This window comes from Eptesicus fuscus, chromosome 4, assembly GCF_027574615.1.
Source record: "Eptesicus fuscus isolate TK198812 chromosome 4, DD_ASM_mEF_20220401, whole genome shotgun sequence".
Classification (NCBI taxonomy): Eukaryota; Metazoa; Chordata; class Mammalia; order Chiroptera; family Vespertilionidae; genus Eptesicus; species Eptesicus fuscus.
In genome coordinates this window covers 54042429-54068272 of record NC_072476.1, presented here as the reverse complement: position 1 = coordinate 54068272, position 25844 = coordinate 54042429, and the positions used below count along the sequence as shown (strand labels likewise).

At 38.4% G+C, this 25844-nt stretch overlaps 1 protein-coding gene across 17 annotated transcripts in view; it reads left to right on the top strand.

Annotated features, from left to right (window-relative positions):
• The window catches only part of PAM (peptidylglycine alpha-amidating monooxygenase), a 268465-nt gene that overhangs the window by 167876 nt on the left and 74745 nt on the right, over positions 1-25844 (top strand). For all 17 annotated transcript variants that reach the window (XM_054715025.1, XM_028149816.2, XM_054715030.1 and 14 more), the window contains 2 exons: positions 9158-9243; positions 10574-10657. In XM_054715025.1, coding sequence (XP_054571000.1) covers positions 9158-9243; positions 10574-10657 — 170 coding nt within the window. The remainder of the gene's footprint in view (positions 1-9157; positions 9244-10573; positions 10658-25844) is intronic.

Here is a 25844-nt window from a genome sequence, read left to right as displayed (position 1 = left end):
GGCCTGCAGCAACTGCTTTCTGGTCAGTTTTATAATAAACAATTGTTATATGTATTTGGAACTGTTAAAAGCACAGGGGAATTAGTGGAAATCTCCATGGACCAAGTAACATCAAAGCATTTGTTAATAGGCTTGAGTATTTGATGAAAGGGGCATATCACATAGGAACCTCTCTCACGTGACTGAATTTATGCAAAAATGGAGTCAGCAAATCACAGTTAATATCCTTTGATATCAACATTCCAGTTTTTGCTCTCCAGTAGGTTTTTGTAAATAAAATGTTGGAATTAAAAGATTATTCTCTGACAGAATTTCTGAATCTGATTTAACCAATTACATCCTTTGGTTTTTATGTTTTTTTTTAATAATTTTTCTGAAATTAGAAAAATTTACCTTAAATTTACCTTTGGATTAAAATGGTTAAAAATAGCTAGAAGGGATGTGAACTTGAAGAATCTGCTTTAGCTTCACCCTGATTGAAGAGAAAGAGTGAAAAAGTAAAACGTCACTTACACGTTATTATGGTTCTGATTATTAAGGAAAAATATATAAATGAACTAAGCCTAGCTCAGTGTTCTCATGTTAAGGGAATATCAGAGCCAACACATTATTTTGGCTATTTTAAAGTATTTATTCATAGTCTTAAATATACTATTTTGATATTAAGTCCATCCACAGGACTTCTAAGTTGAGGAAAGAGAACTCAAAGCAAATTGTAAATGAAAGTGAAAACAGTAATTTTGAGTAACGTAATTGCTACACACATACTATTTTGCTAAAATTATTACTGACAAGGCAGCATAGTAGAAAGAGTAATGAACTCACTGGCTGGATTCCCTGGGCATGTTACCTGTCGCATGTGGTTTGGCCCTGGTTTTTTATTTTATCAAGATACTCTCACTAGATCATTTATCTATAAAATTCCATAGTTCTATGCATATAAGTTGCATGCAAAGGTTGAGTCAGATTGAAAGGCATCATTATCGGGAGTTGGAGATGTTTGCAGTGGTTGAATCACTTCAAGCAGGCCGTCTAACTGCATTTTGCCATTGGGTTGCATCATTAAGTAATTAGAATTCTTAATGACATTATACCCATAGCATTTTAAATAGATTTTAAAAATCTGTCTGGCAGCCCGTATTTCAACTTAATCAATAGGCTTGTTATAATTGACTCTGTAACCATAAAACAAGGACAGTAATCGATGCTGTTATTCATCTCCTCTTAACCAAGCCCAAAGTGTTCATCTGACATTTAAAAGTAGGATATATACATTGTCTGTTCAATATGAAAACTGGGAGATATGCATTAAGTAAAACTGTTTCTGGTGACTGACTTCCGCAACCCAGCTATACTCTCGATTGAAAGATGGGATAGATTCCCCCCCCACCCCCCCAATATTAGCAAAATTCATTGGTCTTGAAAGAATTAGAGCTCTGAGGATATTTTATGGGATGAACTTTTCAGTTGCTTCACAAGTATATCCTTGGTTCCCTACCCCCAACACTGCACAGGCTCAGCCCCGGAACAGACAGCGGATGTTTTCCAGCTGCTTAGCCTCTTATCTGTCCCACCTGAATTATAATACAAGCACCAAAATCTATCACTGTCTGAAGCCCTGCATTATTTATCTAAAGTATCTAAGTTGTGGAATTTATCACACTCATTTTACAGATGCAAATCTAATTTTCAGTTGCTCTAAGATACCCACAGTACTTAAAAGATTTCCAAATTTCACCTATATTTTTGGTTATTATAACTATAATGGTTCTTTGATGCTTCAGAATATCAAAAACCTATTCACACTCTAGAGAAGTCTTTATGGAAAAGTAAGGATGTTTTAGTGAAAGAAGGAAAAGCTAATATTGGGATATTTTAATACTAAAACATCAAGCTAGGATTTCCTCTCTTCACTGTTGGTTAGATAGGGTTTCCCTGTGTTCACTTGACTGCTCTATTTTCATTGCCAGCAGGTTGGCAAATAGGTCTGAGTCTCTAATAAAATAAAACATCTTCCCTGAAATTATGAAGTTATAATTCATCCCCTGTCTTCAAACAGCACTTTTAATATCGAGGCAAAGAGCTATTCTGATGATGTTTCACCACTACAGTGCCCTCCTTTGCTCTTTGTAATTGCCTCTTTCTACTGTTCATTAAAATATATTTACAGTTATATTAAGTTTACATGAAAATAGTAGACACAGCATGAAGCAGTTTTCATTATGTAGTCATTTTAATTTTAAAGTTTTTTTTTCCTCTGCACATATTCCAGTCTTTTGTGTCTCATTCCAAATTAGCAGCTCACACTGGTAATGTGTCTAGTTAATTATATGCATGTGCATTTAAATTGCACACATTGATGTGAACCTTTTAATATACTGTAGGGTGGTCCCTTTATGGTTAGAGTGGGCCTGGTGCTCAATCCCGAATTTACATATCTCTCGAGGATGCAAATCAGGACCAGCTGGTGGAAAAGCAGCAGCTCTCCTGGCCCAGAGAAGGCAGCAAGAGTGCCTGTCAGATGCACCCCACACACCTTCTTCCTCAGGCTTTGAAAAGAAACAATGAAAACATCTCGAGACCAATGGAAAGTAATAGCACCAAGCTTGGAGCAAGCATAGCTATCGCATGACTTGTTGGACTTTATTTGAGCTTGCAGACTTCATTCAAAGCAGAGCATTCTAAGTTCCTCAGATCTGTTGGCTACATAGGAGCCATAGGTGAGCAGATGCTCTTTGGGGCTTTTAAAGGTCAGTAAGGAAATGAGGTGGTGAAAATGGAATCATTTAGATGTAAAAATTTTATTACTGCTCTCCACTAAAAAAAAAATAGCAAATTTTAGGAAATCTTGGAAATCGAAATATTGCATTTATCTATTTTATGAAAACTTTCTCTACTTTTTTTTACTCCTACGATAAAAATTTTTTTTAAATGAATGGTTAACTACAAAGAGCTCCAGGATTTGAAAAGCCTGGTATTTTCTTCATACAAATTGCTTTGGCATGTGGGGTAATCCTGGAGTCCTTTGGCTTTTTGTAGTGTGAGATCCTACAGGCTTCTGTACCTTTATTCTGCTGAGTAAAGCACTTAAGGCTTAAAGCAATTTATGACTGTCCACCCCAGGATTGTGTTCATAATATTCCATGATTAAAGTGAACGGGCCTCTTATGTATCCTGCTTTGTACTTTGGCGTGATCTTCTATGCAGAGCTGAAATTATATTTAATCCTAGCAGTTAATATTTGATTTGGAAACTATTCCTAATGACGCTTATCATGACCAAGTACTCTTTACAAATGAAATATGGCTCCTATAGGTTGTTTGATCTTTTTTGAGAAGAAGAATCCCAGCTGATTAAATGAGGCTGTTTCTAGCTGTTCTAACTTGGAAACATTCTCCAGCTAAAGCAGTAGTGCTTCACCATCCTATGAAGCTTTAGCGTAAATCCCTTTCCATTGCTTCTATTTATTAACCACCTGCTGTGTCTTTTTAAATGCCACTATCTCCACAGAGTTACAGATGCTGATGAAGGGAAAGAGAAAATAGCTAAAACATATACGTAAATATATATATATAGAGAGAAGCATGTATGTGAAACACCCTGCTTGGTTACTCATTTAAATGACTCTTTTGTCGGTTAATGTTGTTAAAAGTTCCTTGCCTCCCTCATGATGACAATGATCCTTTGGTTGAACATGATATTTGCTGCCTTTATGCATCCACTCTGTATCCAGCTACTTGCCTTCTGTACACTATGCAGTAAGATTCACATTGTGCCTTCTGCAATCCCCTCTTATTTTCTTCCATAACCAACTTCTAAAGTTAAATATACATAACATCCTTGTCAGTTTAAACAGAAATAATATAGTCTCCAAAATCTACCCTTTTCCTTGTTCTAAACACTGTAAAGTGTGTCTTTGAGTATAGTAGCTGAGTTTAGACATACATTTTTATAGACTAACATTAATTGTATTCATTTCCTTATTCTACTTGAATATTATAATATATTCATATTATATTGCATAGCAGGAGAGTATAAAAGATCACTACAATACACTTGGCATCTTGTTCTAACTCCTAGTCACCAGTGATCATATTTCTTGGCTAATTTTTAGGTGCCTGGACTAGAGGTGTTGATAAGAGTTTATAGCAACTGACTAATTCCTAGTAGACTGGTGCCAACTTTAAGAGAATAGAATGTCATGGATGTAACCATTTTGACAGTTTCAATAGAAACAAACATTATGTAATTTTGAACATTTTTTTTTGCCTCAGAAGACGAGTATTTATGTTAAACAAAATAGCAATATTATAGCACAGTACTCTCACATCTAACATTTAACATAGAACCAGAACTTCAAAAGCAGAACATCTTTGGTTCAAATCTCAGTTCTACTCCTTGATAGTTGTAATAAATATTACTCATATTATTTAACCTGTATTGGACTGCTTCCTCATTTGTAAAATGGGGATATTAATCCTGCCTAGTTGGGCCATTATGAAAAATAAGGGGATGTAAATAATGTGCTTGGCACAGTGCCTGGCACATAGGAGTACTGAATAAGTGGTAGTTATTATCCTTATTCATTTATTAATAAAATATTCATTAATAAAACATTGCACTATGTGCAAACACTTTGTTAGGCACTGAGAGTTCGGCATGGACAAAACAGACACACTGCTCAGATGGACTTTATTGCTTCTCTAGTCTCATGGAGGGTTGTGGATATTGTGGCACTGTTTATCAGGCTGCTGCTGATACATCAATGCTCTTGTTTAGCTTTCCCATTAAATATCCTGATACTATGTTAATGGATACACATTGCATTGAAATTCACATAGGGTTTGTCTGAATGGGAAATTATGTTCTGTGGTTTTATAAAACAGTTAATGAAATTTGAATACGTGACTCACTGGATGCAGTTTTGAAAGGTAAAGATATTCCACATATGCCATTGATTGATTTTATGTTGTGTTTCTTAAAGAAACATTCTAACTTTGGATTCATTTTCCTGTGGTTCTGTTAGAGGCTTAATGCATTAAAATTGGAAGAGAAGGCAGAGACTTATTAACTTGAGGGCCTGACAGGTTTTTCTTTAAAAACTTTTTTAGCCAAAAGAAAAAATGAGTTATCATTTCTGATCTTCCCTGAGTAACCTTGGATTTTAAATAGCCTTTAACAGCTACAACCAGAGAGTACTTTTTAACAGTCAGTTGTGCTTTATTTGGATAATTTAAAATGACAGGCTAGCACTTTTCAGTTCTTGGCATAGTCTAAAAATATTCATGCCATCTGAATGGTCTCCCCATGGATTAGAGGTGAAAAGGTTCTACAGTAAAGGTTCAGGAATCCGGAATGGTTTTATTTTCAAATGTTAATTCTCATCATTTTTGCAGTGAATACTAGGAAACCGCAAGGGAGCTATGTGAATCTTTTCACAATTAATTGGCTTAATCTGGAGGAGCCTTTAGGAGAAGCTGCTGAAAGAATAAGGAGCCTGGTTGATGAGGCCTGAAATTACAACAGCCATTGATCAAGGGTTGGTTACATTGCTTCCTAACCTTCAGACTCTTATTAATAAGGAGAGTGCCAAGATGGTGTGGCTCAGTGGTTGAGCGCCAACCTACAAACCAGGAGGTCACGGGTCGATTCCCTGTCAGGGCACTTGCCCAGGTTGCTGGCTGGGGCATGCAGGAGGCAGCCAATCCATGATTCTCATCATTGATGTTTCAATCTCTCTCTCCCTCTTCCTTCCTCTCAGAAATCAATAAAAATATATTAATAAATAAATAAGGATAGTAAAAATTCTATTTTGGTTAAGACCCTTTTTGGAAAGCCAAAATATACAATATCCACTTCATCCTGTCATTCCTTTTATGTGGAGAAAATAAGATGCTATTTTTATTTAAAATGGGAAATGGAAATCTGAAAATGAGAAGGTGCAGGGATTGAAGCCCAACGCTCTTTGCCACTCTTGTGTCGTCCACTATAGAATCCATTGCTCTCGGCCTCTTGTATCTCCTCTCCCTTAGTCCTCTCACTCATTAGTTTTTTAGGACTCGTTTCAACATCCCAGCTCCCTCCAGTGAATCATTCTTTGCTCAGTCTTGAGTTTAGTACATTCTTTAAAAAAAATCATAAAACGGGATTTTGAAAAGCAAACCAAAGTTTGCTTTTGAAGCTCTTTTACCAGAACGGATAAGTCAGAAGAACTGATGTAGGATTTGGTTTTAGAAGTTGCATGCACAACTTGCAATGTAGTGCAGAGATGACAGTAGTCATCAAAGCTTATCTTCAGACAGTACCTTTCTCTGCCTGCAAGTCCTTCTCACAAACTGAGGCAGAAGGAAGCGTGACAGCCAGAGGCTGGAATCATGGCTCCACTGTGTGACCTTTGGCAGTTACCTAACCTCTCTGAGCTTATTCCGCTGTAAAGTACAACCTACTTGCAATATTCTTGTGAGAATGAACTTAAGCTTGTTTGTACCAAATACCAGGCAAGCAATAATTCGAATTTGTTGTTATGTAATATTTTTGTTAAAACTTCTTAACTAAACTTAAAAAAATATTTTTATACTTGACAGTACAATAAAATTTAGGCCAATTCAATTCTTTAAGTATTTGTATATGAAAAGTTAACATTGTACTTTGCAGTTAAGATCGCCAAGCATTTCTTGAATATTTACTAAATGCCAGGCAGGGTTGTAAGTTTTGGGAGTGCAGGGTAAAAGATATGACCCCAAACTTCAGTGTGCACAGCCTGGTTGAGGAGGAGATAAATACGCTGATTCGTAGGGTGAATGCTGTGGTTAACGAATGGGAGTTGGATGGGGTGGGGGTCAGAGAAAGCTCCCCGAGGAGGAAGACATGAGCGGAATCTTGAAGGAGAAGATGAGAAGCACAAGTTTCTCGGGCAGAGAGCTGGGAAGGTGTTCTCCAGGCAAAGGAACAGTGGGGAAGAGAGGGATTAGACACTGGCAGCCACTTGGCATGACGAATAAGCTTTTATTTTTCCTGGAGCTATAACAAGGTCCCAGATCATGAAAGGCCTTATGCTACCATGTTTGGATTTTGTGATTCTTGGGAAGCATTTGAAAGATTTTGTGCCAGCGAGTGACATAATCAGATATGTCACTGAGAAAAATTTACTGAACCAGTTCTCTCGATTGTATTTCACTGTTTCGTTCTGGTTCTTACTAGTCACGCACTGAATCGACTTCCATAGGAGAGGAAATAATTATCTTGTTTAAACTAAGACTGTCGTCACAGTGATGTTAGGCACTGTACATTCATGGTCTTTGTTGAAAGCTATAAAAATTGTCACGCAGATCTTTAAGTTTCAGTAGCTGACAGCAGTGAGATACAAAGTTCATCACATCAGACAATCTCCATTTTTAAGTCATTGTAGCCTGAGGCCAAGTGCTTTGGGCACTGTCCAGGGCCCTCAGCCTTTCAGCACACTTGGCACAAGGACGTCCCGGACGTTTGCTCCAATGCGTGTCTCACACGGTAAGGTAATGATCCTTCACCATAAGTACATCGTTCTTGACAGTGAACAGTAAGGACCCACCGGTGGATGTGTTTTACATGGCACATTACCCAGTTTCTTTCTGCAGCCTGACGTACAGAAGCAAGAATAGTTGCTGTACATAACCTGTGGGGAGCTCCTGGTTCCTGGCCCCTCACCCTTCATTCAGACAGGTAGCAGTTGTCTGCACTCACTGCCTATCTCACCCCATTTCTGGCTACAAGCAAGAATCAGGTTAGGAGTCCCTTCCTCTGAGTAGGAAGGTACTTCTCACCAATGGTTTTCTTGATTGTGCCCTGGCTGTTCTCCGGCTTCTTGCCTTGGTTTCTGACCTCTTTAGGGAGTCACCAGGGTCTGCCCTTTCTTCCCCTCATGGTCAGGGGCAGTAAACATTTTCTTCTCTGTGAGCCCGCCTTCTGCCCAAGAAGCTATGTTTGACCTTGTCCTTGATTGTCCTCAGATCTTTCAGATCTGCCTAAACTCCTGATTCTGACTCTGCTTGGTGCTAATTTCTCAAAACATAGATTTATAAAAGCAGCATAAAAATGTCACCTAATGGTGGTTTTGAACAAATCCAATTCTATAACAGAACACATTAGGAGAAATAGTGTAATGGGGGTGGGGGCTTATGTGGTTTGAGTCAGCTTACCGTTTATGAAATTGGCTCTACCAACGAAGGTGCCAGTGTGCTAGTTACTGTACCCGGCGCCTTACACACATCAGCATCGCAGCCCTTCCAGAGAGGTTTCCGTACGGGCCGTCTCTGCCGATAGACCTGCTCAAGATACACAGCTGGTAAGGGAGGTTCTGGGATTCACCTCTTTCTGCCTGTGCTCCTTTCACCATCCAGCCCTGCCTCTCAAAAGTGAATCATCAGATAACGTGAATGTTTTGTTAAGTAATGCATTACCCTGGTATTATGCTTTGAGGTTTATAAAGTGCTTTCATATACATCTCATTTGGTGGATAACTCTTGTGAGGTAAGTGTAAATATCTATCTTACAAGAGAGAAAACTGAGGCTCACTAAGATACAGTGATTTGCACAACATGAAACAACTTGTGACACCACCAATGTTCATAAACTTTAAAGAAGTCCAAGGGTTCTTGAACCCTTTAAGTGGGCTATGCTTGTGTTGTTCACCCTAATGAGCGAAGGCACTGTGTAACTGTTTGTTGCAACAGCCAAAGACTTACTGATAACATTGATCCCCAAAGGGAAAGGTGTGACGTTCCTTTTAGCCCACTTCTCAATTCCCTCTGCGTTAACTTTGGTTTATTCAGACTCTCTATGTGATGCTTATTTTTTCTACCTGATTACTTCATGTACATTCCACATATGAACATACTGAATTAGAAATTGTATAGCTACCGCACAGGATTGTTTTACATTAGGCAACAAACAAACAAACAAAAAATCTCCTTTTGCATGTGCTTTTTTTCACATTGAAAATATTCTTTGCTTCAGTCTTTATTAGGATCTTAAGGCTGATCTGACTACAATGAAAATATATTGATGTAGTATTTTACTTTGTTTTGTAACATTTTCTCTTATCCCCCCCATCACAGTGAGTGATTTATGCATTTTACTATTTGAATCTTTATTTATAGCTACTTTTCCTTTCTTTCAGGTTTTGTGATGAAGGAACCTGTACAGACAAAGCCAACATCCTGTATGCCTGGGCAAGAAATGCTCCCCCTACCAGACTCCCCAAAGGTACATCTGGGGCCTCTTGGACAGTTTTACATTAAGCTGCTTGATTTCTGATTCCAAAGTACTTTTTATTATATGTCCTTTCCAACAGTTGTTGACAATGTTCCGTTCTGCAGTTCCACACTAAGAAAGTACCGGTATGGCTTGCTTTGTATTGAAAAGATTTCATTTAGGGAGTTACTCTTTCTCCCTGTAATTTGCCCACAGGACAGTTTAGCTAGAAAACAACCAAGTTCACCTCAAGACACCTTTGGCCTCGGGCACAGTGGTTCTGGACAGCAGGAGAGGTTCAGAGGCCAGGACAGGCAGGAATGAAATAAACTGCTGCTTCAGCAAACAGATTTTTTTTTATAGTCCTGGAACCTGGGTATTTAGGAGGATGCCAAACCTCACTGGCTTTCTGACTTCACCTCTAACTGTTTATGGCTTCCAATGTGTGAGTGAATTATCAGACTCTCTTTTATTACCTGAATGTTTCTTAATATCAAAGCAAATACACCATTCCATTACAGAATAGGGGGCGGGAGCAGGGGGTGGGGGCGTAGAAGGGGGCTTGGTAAGTACATAGCCCTCTCCTGCCTCAGTAACTCCTGTCAGCTCTAACTGACGTCTGTTTTGCTTTGCTTCAGAATCCGCTCTATACTTTGCCAGGCAGCCACCACCAAGCAAGTTTGGAAATTAATAAGGGGGTCTGTCATTTATTTGTTGACATTTTAAAGACCCATGAGTAGAGCAGAAAGAAAAATATTTCTCCACCTATCAATATTTTCTCAGTAGATAATTTTTAGCTTACTAGCAAACTCTATTAATAGTAAGACTATTAGGAACCCTTCAGAGTCCAAAAATTTATTGGCATACTGGAGTTTTTAATCTAGTTGGTAACAGTTTCCTCACTAACATTTTTGCAGATACCTGTTTTCATATGGAAAGAAAAGTAATTTCTCTGAGAGGCTCCTATATTCAGTCAGCAAATAAAAATGAATATGAATATATACAAAGTAAAATGTCTTGCATAATCAAGAAAATAATTTTGTTTTGCTTTATTCTGTTTTTTCCAAAATGAGCAAATTGTCCTCTTAAAGTGTAGGTGGTTACCCTGGTTCTGAGGAGGAAACTATGCACAGAATTCTATCAGAGCTTTGAGAAGGATTGATAGGTTATATTAGAAATTATCAGAAAATGCCTAGTTTATTTTCATTTTCATATTACAGTTTCATATGTGATATGCTATTTTATTTCCCTTTGGATTTCACAGATCAGTAACCTGAGGTTAGCTCCATTTTAGGCTTCCATTTCTAAAATATTAATTTATCACATTTTTATAAATCTTTAGGTGTTGGATTCAGAGTTGGAGGAGAGACTGGAAGTAAATACTTTGTACTACAAGTACACTATGGGGACATTAGTGCATTTCGAGGTAAGTTTTGAAATATTGGAACTAAGCACAACTTTCACGACTGTGCTGTTTAAAATATATATACTAACTATTATCCACTTAATAAAAGGAAGACTTGACCACACCCTCTGGGCCCACTAGGAAACAACTGCCTTTGTTTCTTTTCATTTGGGCCAATGGGGGGAAATGACTTTTCTTTTGAAGGGCGTATTGTCTTATGCATCCCACTGTGCTTTCTTCTACGCTGACTTTAGGGTGCTTTGGCTTTTCAACGTATTATTTTATCTACCGGCCTCCATTAGGAGATTCCTTCCAAGCAGCATGGTCAGAGAGTGTAGGGACTAGTAAATTATTTAATTCTGTAAGCAAGCCCTTGGGAGCATCAGCAAGTTTTGCAATACCAGGGAGGTTCTCAAACCCTCAGGCTCATGTCAGTGCTTTATCTATAATCCACACATTCCACTTAATGAACTCAGCCATTGACCACTGTATTCCTGCAAAAACCACCCACCCCTTAGACACCCACTGCTGAGCACTACCCTAGGCTCCTGCTGCTCTACCCATGATTACTATGCACTTCATTTAAATGCTCCTTTTCTTGTTATAGAATCATTAACATGAGGAAGGGTCCCTGTTCCCAAGGCAACCGGGACTGGTGCTTGTTATTTCTTCTGCAGTATTTAGTTAAACTTCAGCTGAATTCTAGGTGCACTCTCCTTTGTTCATGGGAGTGTAAACATTGAGCCGTCTTCTCCTTGGCTTGTCAGTTTTCGTACCGTCTTGCTGACTTACCCATATTTCTCCAAGTTCTCTATTTTAACATTATATTTCTATTAACTAACCGGATATATTTCCCTCTCCAGACATATTAGCTTTCTGTCCCACATCTAAGTCTAGAAGTACATGTCCATCTACGCCTACTAATGTCCTCTGGGGCCTTAGCTGAGACGTTCCACAGATTCTCAGCATCCAGGATGGGGACAATAAATGTATCTTCCTCTGGGAAAAGATGTTGGAAAGAATACTTTTATGTCATTGAAAAATTACAATTAGTACTTCAATTAGATGTATCATCAATTAAGCAAGCTCCCGAGGACCAGCCCATGAATCCAGCTTCCAAATAAAACTTGTTTTCATATTAAAACATGCTTTGAGTTATATATAATTAGCTTTTCATTTTGGGAACAGAACCTAATCTTACATTGTTAACTGTAGTGCTAAGACAAGGTTTTGTTGAAAACAAAGGAATAATTAATGTTTGTGTTTAAGGAACAAAGACAGAAATTATGTGCTCTAAAAATTAACTATGTTGGCATCAGAGTTCTGACTTCCAAAGCATTGACAATACTGTAATTTTTCTAAAAAGGCAAAGAAGGCTTTCCCTGACCACACAACTAGCATATCCACACATGCTCCCCGCTCCCTGCTCTTTATCCCTTTATAGAACCCCTAGACTTTCCTTTTCAATCTAATTCCTCTTAGCTTTGTAGTCCTAACAGGTATTGCATTGATGCTCTGGGGAAATGGATGATATATACTATTTCTTAAAATATATTGCTGCAATAATTCAATGTAAATTAATTTATTACTGATGAGGAATTTGGGCCTGGAGATTATTATGCTAAGCGAAATAAGCCAGTCAGAGAAAGACAAATACCATATGATCTTACTAATATGTGGACTCCAATGAATAAAATAAACTGATGAACAAAATAGAAACAGAGGCATGGATACCTGGAACAGACTGACAGAGGTCAGAGGGGGTGGGAGGACTGGAAAAAAGAAGGTGAAGAGATTAGCCAAAGAACATACATGCATAGCCTGTGTTGACACAGACAACAGTGTGGTGAAGGCCAGGGGAGGGAAGGGGAAGGTTGGGTGGAGGTGGGCAAAGTGGGGGGAAATGGGACATCTCTAATAGTCTCAACAATGTTTTTTTTTAAAAGGAATTTGTAATTTGTTTAATCTAGGGGTAATTAAAAAGTATTGATAGTTACTATGTAAATATATATAAAAGATTGATGTGAAACTTTTATATTAATTTTTTGTTTCACTTTTTCGAGAGTCATTTTTGTGAAAGAAGGTATGAGGTAGAAAGATTACTGGTGCTGTAATTCATAGACCTTATTGTAATATAATGAAAATATAAACAATTTTCATTCATGTAACTCACTCAGTTGTATTAGGTGTTATCTTGTGCCTTAAGTGATGCATGTCTTAGAATAGTAAATAAACACATGGGAAAATGTCAAATCTCACTAAAACAATGAGAGATCATTTTACATTTATTAAATTAGGGGTGAGTGGAGATTGAATTCTAAAACCTAGGACTGCCAGGGTTTGGATGAATCTGGAAGAGTTTGGGGAGCTTTATAAATTAGTGCAGTGTTTTGAAATGCAATTTTAGTATATTATATACATTTTACACAGAACATTAAAATCTTGCTCTAGGCTTTTATCCTAAAGAAAGAGTTTTTTTTTCTTTTTTTAAAAAAATGATCTACCTACCCACAGTTATTTATGCACCATTAACTATTAATATGAAAAACCAGAAGTTAACAAATATCCCTTAATAGGGGACTAGTTAAATAAATGTTATAACAACAAAAATAGCTAAGCATAAAGTTTTAAATATACTACATAAAACTATATGTATGCTTGTATGTTTGCAAGGATTATAAAGAACAAGGAAGAATAGGGAACAGTCAATAAACATGAAAGACAGGATTGTGTGGATTTTTTTCCCCTTCAGAATGTTTTAACATCATATTTTTAAATTCCACAAGTAGAAGCACTATGCTAAGTCCCTCAGTACCTGCCAGTGAGTGTATTGCATTCTCTCCCCGGTTCTCCTGACAGAAGAGCTCATGTAAATCTCTATATGCCTGATTTGATTTATGTAAGGAGTGACTTGTACTCTTAAAAGTTTCTACACTGTGATCATACGCTTGCCCTCAGAAGGCACCTAGAAGTGGAAATTAATTATATCATCATATCTTCTAATGATTAAAAATACATCATAGGTGTTATATATGTACTATACACCCATTTATAATCATATTAGTATCAGTGAAGATTTGAACTTAATGTTGTTAAAACTATTGATGATGACATAAATTGTGCATCAGAAACAGACTAAGGCTATGTGGAAATTACTGCACTCTTCTGAAAAGGGGGGAGTATTTTGCATAAGAGTATGAGCCTTTTTCCACACAGGGAAGGTTTTAGACAAGGTACATGCCTAGGACTTTTATTTAATGAAGCACCAATAGTGAAGGTAAAATTGCTTCTAAAATTTGTTGGACTGTGGTCAAGTATCAGGGAGAATATAACCTGAAGCCAACTGGGTATGATCTCTATTTAGTAGGAAAAAATTGGGTGTGAGTTCTGTGGGATAACATGCAATGTTTGTTTTGTTTGGTTTTTTGTTTGTTTGGGAAATTGCACAGAATGTGAAGCTGTAAAAACATCATTTATAAGCAGCCAACTTTATTAAATGCCATGTCAGTCGGAGTGTCAGACCTGTGCTGGGTATACTAATCTTCCTGCCCCTGGGCGTTGAGTATATTCCAGCAAGGGAAAGAACAACAAAACTAGAGTTTATAGGCAGTTGTAGAAATGCATTCCAGGTCTGGAGGCTGTGGAAAGGCAGTGGACGGGTCTGCCCGGAAGGGAAGGGGCCCGTCGTCTGTGAAAGGCGTCTTAGAGGATGGAACCAGAGCAAGGATTTGAAACAGTGATCAGGAGCCCCCTGTTGACAGGGGAAGGAGAAGACAGAATCCAGACAAAGGTAAAGGCACTGCGTAGACGCAGGAGAGTGAAAAGCCTCATGTCCTCGAGGAACTGGTGGTCATTTGGCGTCACTGTGAAACGCAAAGGGGGAAGTGGCAAGGAATGAGAAGAGAGGTGAAAGGTGGGGACCAGACCATAAAGATTCTTGTTCAGACCTGATTCTGAAGGCACTCAGAGAGTTTATTAGCCAAGCAGTAACCCAGTCAGATTTCTACTTCAGTCCTAGTCTTGAGGGCATGGAAATATTACTACTGGCTGTACGAAGAAAGGACCGGGGCTCCAGGAGGCCACAGTGAGCCAGGCCTGGGGCCCTGGAAGGCCAACATGAGTTCTTTTTTTAAATGCAGGCTTTCTATAAATTAATATTCTGTGGAAAACAGAATGTAATCTAATTAGAAATGAGAGTCCCATATAGGCAATAGCATAGTGCAGGGGTTAGGTGATTGAACCAGATGGCCTGGCAATGACACTTGCTGGTTTTGTTATCCTCACCAAGTTTCCAAACCTCCCTGCTCACCTCCTCTATAATGTGGGATCATAATGGTTCTTATAAAGATACCTGGTAAGTACTAAATAAATGTTAACTAGTGTCATTATAGTCCCTGTGAAATACTTAAGCGGACATAAATTCTCCCGAAATGCATAGTTGCCCATAATATGAAGAGTATATTGGTTACTTTTTAAGGGTATTGTAATTTCTCATCATGCTTAGACAGAACCGTGTTCACGTCTGTCACATTGCCGGAGAAGTTTCCCGGTTTTCATCTGTGTGTCCTGTTCTCCACAGCAGTTTTGTTATTTGTAGTTCAGTTAAACAAAGAAACTACAAGATAAGTCCCTGTACTTAAGGAGATTAGAATAGTGGGAGCTAGAGTTTCCTCTTCATCCTTTTTTTCTTTCTATGTTTTTTCAATAATCTTCTTCCAAAGTGACAATTCTGAGATTGCTGCAAAAATTTTCCACATTTCTTCAGGATGTTTGGCCCAGGGAAATCTTAAGAAAACTCTTGGCCTCTCCTTTCCAGAGTGCCTGGCATTAGCTTACTGGTCTCCAACAGTAACTCATTCTCAAACCAGAAATCTGGTTGGAACTGATGTTCTTAAAATTCCTGTGTGCATAGGCTCTGACTCTCTTTGGGTTGGCAAAATGTCCATGCTGCTTACTATCCATAAGCCTCGGTCATGCATAGGAAAACTAACTGGTGTTCCTTCTGAAGGATACAGACCACACATACACAAACACACGCACATAAATTTTAACATGTTCCTAGGAGTACATAGCTATAAGATTTATTTCCCTTAAGATTGGGTGTTTAGTATTTATATTTTAAATGAGAGGAATGATAATTGGGGATTGTTTTCAACTCTCCTTTATGTGAGTTCTAAGAAGTTTCATCTCCAAATTCCTGGGGTTATCTATATATATAAAAGCCTAAGCGACCATTATGACTGAACGACCAGAACAACCGGTCAACCAGTCTCTATGACATGCACTGACCACCAGGGGGCATATGCTCAAAGCAGGAGCTGCACCCTGGTAGTCAGTGTGTTCCCACAGCCTACCTCCTGCAGCTGGCCAACCTCCCCAAGGCCCTCCCCCATCCCTCCCCCCAGCTGGCAGGCCCTGATCGGGACTGGGCGAGATGGCCCCAATCGGCCTTGATAGCTGGCCAGGCCTAGGGACCCCACCCATATATGAATTTGTGCACTGGGCCTCTAGTCCTATCTAATAAAAGAGTAATATGCAAATTGACCATCACGCCAACACACAAGATGGCCGCCCCCATGTGGTCAAAAATGGCTGCCCCCATGTGGACACAAGATGGCTGCCACAAGATGGCCAGCAGGGGAGGGCAGTTGGGAGGGACCAGGCCTGAAAGGGAGGGCAGTTGTGGGCAATCAGGCCAGCAGGGTAGGGCAGTTGGGAGGGACCAGGCTTGCAAGGGAGGGCAGTTGGGGGCGATCATGCCTACAGGGGAGGGCAGTTAGGGGTGACCAGGCCAGCAGAGGAGGGAAGTTGGGGGCGACTGGACCTGCAGGAAAGGGCAGTTGGGGGAGACCAGGCCTGCAGGGGAGGGAAGTTGGGTGCAAACAGGCCTGCAGGGGAGGACAGTTAGGGGTGACCAGGCTGGCAGGGGAGGGCAGTTAGGGGCAATCAGGCTGGCAGGGGAGCAGTTAGGCATCGATAAGGCTGGCAGAGGAGTGGTTAGGGGGTGATCAGGCTGGCAGGCAGGCGAGCAGTTGGGAGCCAGCAATCCTGTATTGTGAGAGGGATGTCCAACTGCCCGTTTAGGCCCGATCCTACCGGGACATCCCTCAAGGGGTGCCAGATTGGAGAGGGTGCAGGCTGGGCTGAGGGACACCCCCCCTCCCGTGCACAAATTTCATGCACCAGGCCTCTAGTGTTAGTATAAATCACATGAAATTCTAATTAGAACCCTTAAACAACGAATCATTTTCAGTAGTCAAGTTTTCCAGAAAGGTGAGGTTTTAACTGTTTAAATACTCTAATTTTAAAATATTTGGGCATAAATCTTTCCTAAATTAGCATATGCTTTATGAAATTAAAATAGTTGGTATATTTTAAATGCTTACAGCTGTGTCCAACATAGAGCCAAAAATTAACTGTACTCCTTACCCCAGGACCCCTTCTCTTCATAGTTTTGGGATATCATTCTGAATATCAACTACGCACAACGATTTCCCTCAAAATTTTAAGAGTAGAGTTTTTCCATGTTACTGGGCTTGCTGCCTTTTTCTATCTGCTTTTCTAGATTTTCTATAGCTTCCTCTGTTGTCAAGCTACCACTTCAATTCATCTTAATTCAAACAGAGCACTTCATGGAAAGAGGCAAAGATGACTAAGAAGAGATTCCGCCTTCTGTAGCTCACTGTCCAATGGGAGCAAATGGGAACAAATAAAACAATAACTGTAATCACATGAGCCAGTACACTCTCAGTACAGTGGGGGAGGGGGTTGAAAGCAGGCAAGACCACCCCGAGTGGAGAGATTCCCTGTTGCCGGATGGATTTCCTATTGGCCTCCTTCTCCCTTGTTCTAAATTGATGTGTTAGATGCAAAATCTAGGTAGCTATATTTACCATTGTTTGTAAATTTTAAAAAAGCAGAGTCTGAATTGAAGCCCTTAAAGGGAATTTTTTGAATAATGAAATCTTGGAACACTAGTGCCTGGCCTTGGTGACTTTCAGATTTGAATTCTCGTTGCCCTCTCTGTGCTGTTTCATCATGGCTTCTCTGTAGTTTAGGCCCAAACAGGTGCGTGTTACTGGACACAAAACCTGCATTCAGGCACACACACTCCACTCTCATGTGCACATACACACAGCGGGAGTTCCTGTCACACCGCGGCTGAAGGAGTAGTAGGGGAACCCAAGGGACTGGAAACAGTGGCAGGCAGGAGGCAAAGCAGGACTCCAGAGGAATCCTAATTCCCCTGCATCTCTGCCTTACAAGACGACCGCCAGGAAACTATTGGAAAAGCTTCGAAATTGTGAGCCCAGGAGAAATCCCTTGCTAATGCATTTTTTAAGAAGGTGGAGCGTAGATCAGTGGCAGGGCAGCTACATTTAAAATTATTTCATTCCAGGATAAAGCAGACTCCTGTGACTCCCGTGTAAGCATTAGAGCGCTCTTGACTCCTTGCTACCTGATTGCTGAGATAGCGGGAAACCTCGGAAGATTGCTCCCCATTGCTCTCACTGTTGTCCTTTCTAAATCTGTCCTAGCAGCTTCCCCCTGCATGCTTTCCAGTGAGATAGACAAGCTGCTTTTTCTCACTCCTCTGCAAAGTGAGAGATACTCTGCATCAGGGTGCTTAAACCCTTGTATTTTCAAGCATTCTGGATTACTTTTCATACCTAAGAATTTCCTTTGAAATTACAGATATGGAGGGTGTTGTTAAAGCTTCCCCACCCCCAGGGAGGTGCCTGAAAGCCATTGAGTCTCTACCCTGGGAGGCATGGATGGCACCTTTCTCGAACTCAGCCTGCACTCAGCCTGGCCTGCCCTGAGTGGGGCCCTGGCATGCACATGGTCCAGCATGCCTAATCTTTTTTATTCTAGGGCACACACCATGTTTCCACATTCACAACACCAGGGACAGCCACCTGCTTTAACAAGCCGCATCCTCAATAAATATAGACATGTGGTTCCAGGAAGGGTGCACTTTAACCTGTTTCCCTTTTCTCTCCCAAGACCATTCATAGGGTGCCTGTGCCATTCAGCAAGTCTGCTTTCTTCCCTCCCCAACGCCCACTTCCTATTTCGCTAATAGCCCTTTATAAGCAGTACAAACTTTTATTTAAATGCTTTGGCCCTTTATAAGCGGTACAAACTTTTATTTAAATACTTTGGCCCTTTATAAGCGGTACAAACTTTTATTTAAATACTTTGGCCCTTTATAAGCAGTACAAACAAACTTTTATTTAAATACTTTGGACCAGATGTTGTTTAGTATTAAGACCTTACAACCTTTTTGAAAATACTCAAGTACATAATTTATATATTACATTGAGGGTCTGAGGCACCATCTCTGATCAAATACACTAATATTCACCGATAGCAAAATGTTCAAATAGTTACACTATCATAGATAAATAGACCATAAGTAGCACTACATTCATTTAGATCAGATTTTTCTGTCAAACTTTATTATGAAAAAACTTTAGGCTTTTCAGCTTTCAGAATTGCAAATAGTTCTAGTATTAGAACAAAGAAAACTATTCCTTGATACATGACATATCAGTTAAAATACTAACACAGGTTGGAGGACTCTGGATAAATTGAAATATTTTCCCATTAAAATAGTCTCTCAAACTTTATTTTGCATCTTTTGAGAAAATAGTAAAAGTAAAATATCACTCATACTGCCTTACAATTTAAAAAATCTATAAGATGAGGTGATGGTTGCACATGTCTGTGTAGATAGTAAAAACCATTGAATTGTATGTACACTTTAAAGAGGTGAATTGTATGGTATGTGAATTTTATCTCTTCAGTCCTATTTCCCTTTTCAACCCATCCCCACCTCCAAATAACTACCATTTATGTCTGCCAGTTTTTCATAGGCTTATCCCAACATTTCTCTATACACACAGAAACCTCAGACATACATATAGGAACGTTTTTTCTTTTTTTGGACAAAGATAAGACCAAACTCTCCACAGATCTGCACCTGCTGTTGTTTTTAATTTACTGTACCCTGGACTTATTTCTAAGGCAGCACATGTAAAGCTTTTTCATTATTTTTAACAGTTGCCTAGTATTCTGTTGTACAGATGTACCATAATTTATAGATCCTGTTTTCTATTAAAGATGTTTAAGTCCTGGGTTTTTGCTATCACAAGTAATGTTGCAATGAATGTTAACATTAGAAATGTTTTAGGTAACTATGTATTGCCACTGCAAGGTAGATTTCTAGAAATGAGATTTTTGGGTCATGGAGCATTTAAACTTGAACAGATTCCACCAAACACGACAAAACGGTTTTTCCAATTTACAATCTAAAGTGAATAAATGAGACCCATATTCTTACCTGTACCAGATGTTTTCATACTTGAAAATGTTTGCCCAGTGTTTGCTTAAACAGAGATACTCCTTTTATTTCATTAAAGGATTTGAATTAATTGGAAGGTCTGAGTAGAATTACCTCAAAAGTACATAGTCTAGGTCAGGATTTCTCAAACTCTAACCTGAGAACTGCCTGCACCAGAATCTCCCTGAGGTGCGTTTTAAAAGGACAACTGCTGGTTGCAACCAGACCTACTGAATTAGATGCACAATAAGAGAGTCTGGGTAGTGGTGTACTGGAGCTGCCTCATATTGACTCACAGGAGCCAATTATAATTTTCAGAAACTTTATTAACTGATTGTTTTTCCCCCTTTATTTTATTATACTTCATTTTATTTTATTATATTTCCATCACCATCTATCCTCCATATACCCTCTCCCACTTCTACCCATCCCCTACATCTCGCAGTCACCACACTGAGCTGATTGTTCATTATAGCCATCATTAAAAATAAAGGCAATGAATACTCAAAAATCAACATCCAGTTATTTTACTACATTTTACTATTTTCTATCTTCTTGAGGGTATTTACATTTATTGTGTCTCTATTGTGAAAATATTATAAAATGATGTGCTAACTGCTCATCTCTTCCCAGCCCAGTGTTCAGTGATGTCACATTGATAGCTTGAAATCCATTAGGGTGGGGAAAATGACACCATGGGAATTGGCAAATGCTACAGATCAGTGCTTGATAAACTATTTTGTTGGTTGTTTAGATTTAAGAAAGGGAAAAGATGTCAATAATACAGATTATTCTGAATAGCCAAAAATTTGAGGAAATGCTCTTCTAGCATTTAGAAATTGTTATCCAATACAGCAAGGATTCTGCTCACATCAGTGATGAGCAAATGCACTTCCAACATGTCTTTGTGATTTCAATAAACAAGAATATCCACAAACATTTCTGTCTTAACCACTCACTCATCAATACCAACCATAGCAAAAGAGGGTTTTTTTTAATGCTGTGATATTTAATTGTTTATATGTAATTTATAATAAAGAGCATTACATATTTTATTTTAAAAATTATATTAATAAAAATATAATAAATGTATCTATACACATAGGCATATTTTTCAGAGAGCCATGCACACTGCTGAGCCCAGGATTCTGAAATTTTAACAAGCTCCCCAGTTGATTTTTATGCAAACCAAAGTTTGACAACTGCAGCTCAAATTGTCCTAGTAAGCACTGAAGTTACTTCTGTATTTCTCCCCTTTGGTACAGGTGTGTCAGGGCAGTCTCCTGAGGCTTGAGATAGGAGCAGAATCATTTGCATTTATCAAAATAAGTAAAATTAAATCTCAATTCTCTCAAGAAAGGGGGAGCTTTGAAATAAGAAAATGTATTTAATTGCTATCTGGTTATTCTAGCACTTTATTTTACTTAGAGATGTGAAGAAGAGTTTATTTTTATTCTTTTTCACAAAATTTGGTCTTTGGGTTTTAACATGCTGTAATAGTAGAAGTCACTTACAATGCATATATGACTTTCTTGGACACCCCCCTCCCTTTATATAGGTGTGCAAATGTTCTTTTTTACACTTATGCTTGATAACCCTTTTTGAAGAATGAGCAAAAATAATATTATATCCCTTCTTTTTTTCCAATTTTTTTCTTTTTAAGTGGAATGTATGGGTGACAGGGACTAGAAAATGAAAAGCAGAAACCACCAGACCAACTTTGAGATTAAATGATTGGCAAGAAGGTAACATTGAGGTGCATGAAATTCCATAGCCTCGTAGGCCCTTCCAAATATAGGGGAAAGATAGGAACATGGCTGAAAAGACATTTTGGAAAGAAAGCAATGTTTCTTTTATTTTCTCCCGAAAAGAAAAGAGTAAAAACTATAGATCTTAGGTGTCGTAGCTAATTGGTTTTTAAAGCACTGGTTTTTATAGCACCAGAGATTGAGTCTTCAGGCTGATTGCACGAGAACCCAACTGGAAGGGATTAGCCTGGCCCCTCTATTTTACAGAATGGAAATCGATGCTTAGAAAGGTTAAATGACTTGCCTAAGGTGGTATAGTTACTAGACAAATGCTATTAAAAACTAAACGAATTTAATTTGTGTTGGATTTCTAGTTCGTATATGTGCCAAAGTTCATGTCCTAACAATATAGAACAAGTGATGGAGTCAGTGTTTCTGGAAGTCATTTGAACCACTGGGAACGGAGAGGAATGGATTTATTCATGCCCAATAGAATAAATATGAATAAAGACTGGAGTCGTTTACCTTATCTCATTTATGCCTTTTCATTCTGATGTATGAAGTAATCCACTTCCCTTATCATATAAGGATATTTCTAAATCAGGTTGCTTGATAATCCCACTGATTTTAGAAGAATTGTAATTGGATGTTCTTCATGTTCTTCTCTAACCTTCATTATACACAAGCAGCTTGATGTGAGTCGTGGGAATGATTTTAGAACCATTCTGTACCTCTCAAATGATCCAAAAGGAGCTTATTATGTTGAAGTATTCTTTTGCTCTTGCCACTCTCTTCACATAAATAAGAGTGCCCTGATTCTCTAGCTCCCTGCATTTCAACTTTGCAAATCATCTTTGGTATGGAAATCTAATGATCCTTATTCTCATGCCTTCCATGGGACACCTGTTTATTTTAATACCTAAATATGGTCATTAAATATCAGGAATTATATTTTTACTCATTTGGTTATGAGAAGATATGCAAAGCACTACAGTATTCTTTTTAAAGAATATATTCAGAATGTTTTTATCCTTTAAAATGTGTTTTTAAAACAACTTAACATTGAATAATATAATATTTCGCTTAAATGATGAGTTTTTAGGGAAAAATTTTCCTAATACCATTTCATTTTTTTAGACTTTATGGCTTTTTGAGAAAGCCTTATACTTTGCCTTCATTTACCCCTTGGTAACTCATGCTTATTAAATCATTCATAATTAACTCCTATTTTGAAGCTGGTCAGGACTACACAATCATCAAGTAACTAATGCTATTTAAATTAATAGCAGACAACATTTCACTTTTCACCAAAAGAAATTGAGAGGAAAAATCAAGTTACTAGTCCATTTTCTCATAAAAATTAGGAGATGCAATCAAATTTCTGTGAAATCTAGTTTAGACCACTAGCAGCACTATCTATGGCTTTCCCTGCCCCCCCCCCCACACACACATACTCCACACATACTCCATCTGCTTTCCTACCCCTCACCCTGTCCCTCCCTGCTCCCCTCATTGCCTGGCATGTTACATATGTATTGTAGGAACTCCAGTAAAAGATGGAAGTCGTTAGAGAAAAATGCTAGGATTTGCACATTCCATTTCCTATTTACTATTAATTCCTTTTTATGGCAGTTGATTGACTTACTTGTAATATGGAAAAGATACCCTAAATAAATACATGACCAAAAAAGCATTTGCTGAAAACCATTGAGATAACACTGAATGAAATTTACAAAATAATATGTTAGAAAGATAAAATTCAACCTTTTTTGGGCCTGGAAGATACCCTCTACTCTCCCTATTTCTGCCAACAGGAACATTATTCTTTTCGTCATCCAATTTGGAAACCCTTCACCTTGCTCTCCATTTCTTTTCTTTATATATTAACTAGAGGCCCGGCGCATGAAATTTGTGCACTTGGGGGGACGGGGGGGGGGGGGGTGGGGGTCTCAGCCCAGCCTGCGCCCTCTCAAAGTCTGGGAGCCTTTGGGGGATGTCCGACTGCCGTGGAAGCAGGAGAGGCTCCCTCCACTCCCGCTGTGCTTGCCAGCCGTGAGCCCAGCTTCTGGTTGAGTGGTGCTCCCCCTGTGGGAGCACACTGACTACCAGGGGACAGCCCTGCGTTGAGCGTCTGCCCCCTGGTGGTCAGTGCGCATCATAGTGACTGGTCGATCCACCATTCAGTTGATTTACATATTAGCCTTTTATTATATAGGATTCTCCTTTTTCCAACTTTGAAAACTTTCACGTCTTACAGGGATATTTCTTCTCCCTCACACTTTTCTAACCCCATTTCTTCACAAGTATTCCTTATGCTTACATAGCAAACTTAACTATAGTGCACCAACTACTAATAATTACTAATAACTGAAAGGAAAGAGAAATCTAATTAGTACCCATAAGCCCTTCTACACTGAACCTTTATCTTACAGTATAAGCCTTGCTTAATATCTGAGGGAATTTTAAGAGATAATGTGGCTCACCTGGGGGTTTCAGTGTTTTTCCATTAATACCAGTAGAGTAATGATACCTAGCATTTTATATGACTTTTCAGCTCAGAATTGCTTTATAAGTGTTACTTTATGAATCCTCGTATCACACTACAACATAAATATATTGAAAGACTGCAAATTAATGTTAAAACAAATATATGAGCTATAATGTTCAAAGTGTGTTCCCTAATTAATACCAAGGATGCACGAATGCATAATTATATGTAAATTATATGCTTTGGATTTTTTTTCATTGGAAAATTAAACACAATACACAATAGTATTTTAAGTTGTTGAAGATAATTGGGTTGAAAATGTGGCCATTGATCTTAGGTTGACTTTCAAAAATCGTATTCCAGTTAAGTTACAGCTTTTGCAGAAGATAAACTTACTATTTTCAAAACAAAACGGAATGGTGTTGCCCCTAGGTATCCTCTATTTATCACTCCTGAGCTTTTAGAGATGCAAGTTAAATAAAAGAGGGAGAAAATGTTGCACAAAATAGTTGAGAATTTGAAAGGCTGTGAAGAAGGTAAATCATATATATTACTCTTAAAATGATTCAAAAATTCATAATAGAGGATTTGAGGATTTTATGTGAGAAATATGTTTTTAGGCTTTATATCTCAAATTAAATTTAAATCTATATTTGATCAAAGCTCTAAACTCTTTTCATTCCTACATTTTTACAGGTACATTCTGCCCTTAGTGGAAAGAACAGACAATAATTGGAATAATGCAAAAGAAACTTTAGATTATCATTTTAAAATGAATATATATATTAAAAATAGAGATATAGCCCTGGCTGGTTTGGCTTAGTGGATAGAGCGTCAGCCTGTGGACCAAAGGGTCCTGGGTTTGATTCTAGTCAAGGGCGCATGCCCAGGATTGCAGGCTCGACCCCCAGTAGGGGGCATGCAGGAGGCAGCCAATCGATGATTCTCTCTCATCATTGGTGTTTCTATCTCTCTCTCTCCCTTTCCCTTCCTCTCTGAAATAGATAGATAGATAGATAGATAGATAGATAGATAGATAGATAGATAGATAGATAGATACAGAAGTAAAAACTGGTCGATAGGACTTTTCACTGAGAGATGGGAAATTAAAAATATTTGTTAAGTATATTATTTAAAATTATCCAACCAAAGCTCATGAAGCTAGTGGACAAGCTGGTTAAATGTGCCTGGTTTTAGCCAAAAGACAACTCCTTCAGGAAGAAGTTAAATATTGTCTGTACCTAAACGTAAAGATTCAAAATTTAATGCCTCAGGACACAAGTGGAGGGCTTTTGATGCTTGATCTGGGAGCTGCTTACAAGGATGTGTTTGTTTTTTTAAAATTCCTGTAGCTGTACCTTCTGATTTGTACATTTTTCTATATATTATGATTCAAAAAAAAGTTCAAAAACCTATCAATAATTTAAAACTTCAGTGCCATGTTTTTAAGAGCAGTGTATTTACTCGTGGTTTAGTCTTTTAATTTTACTTCCTTAGAAGTATGATTCTGAAACAGGTTCATAATTCTGAGGGGAAAAACTGTACATCCTAAGCTTTTGCTGTAGATTTTTTTTTTTTTGCATTCATAAAATATGGAAACAGGAACGTGCTCTGACATTAGTCGTG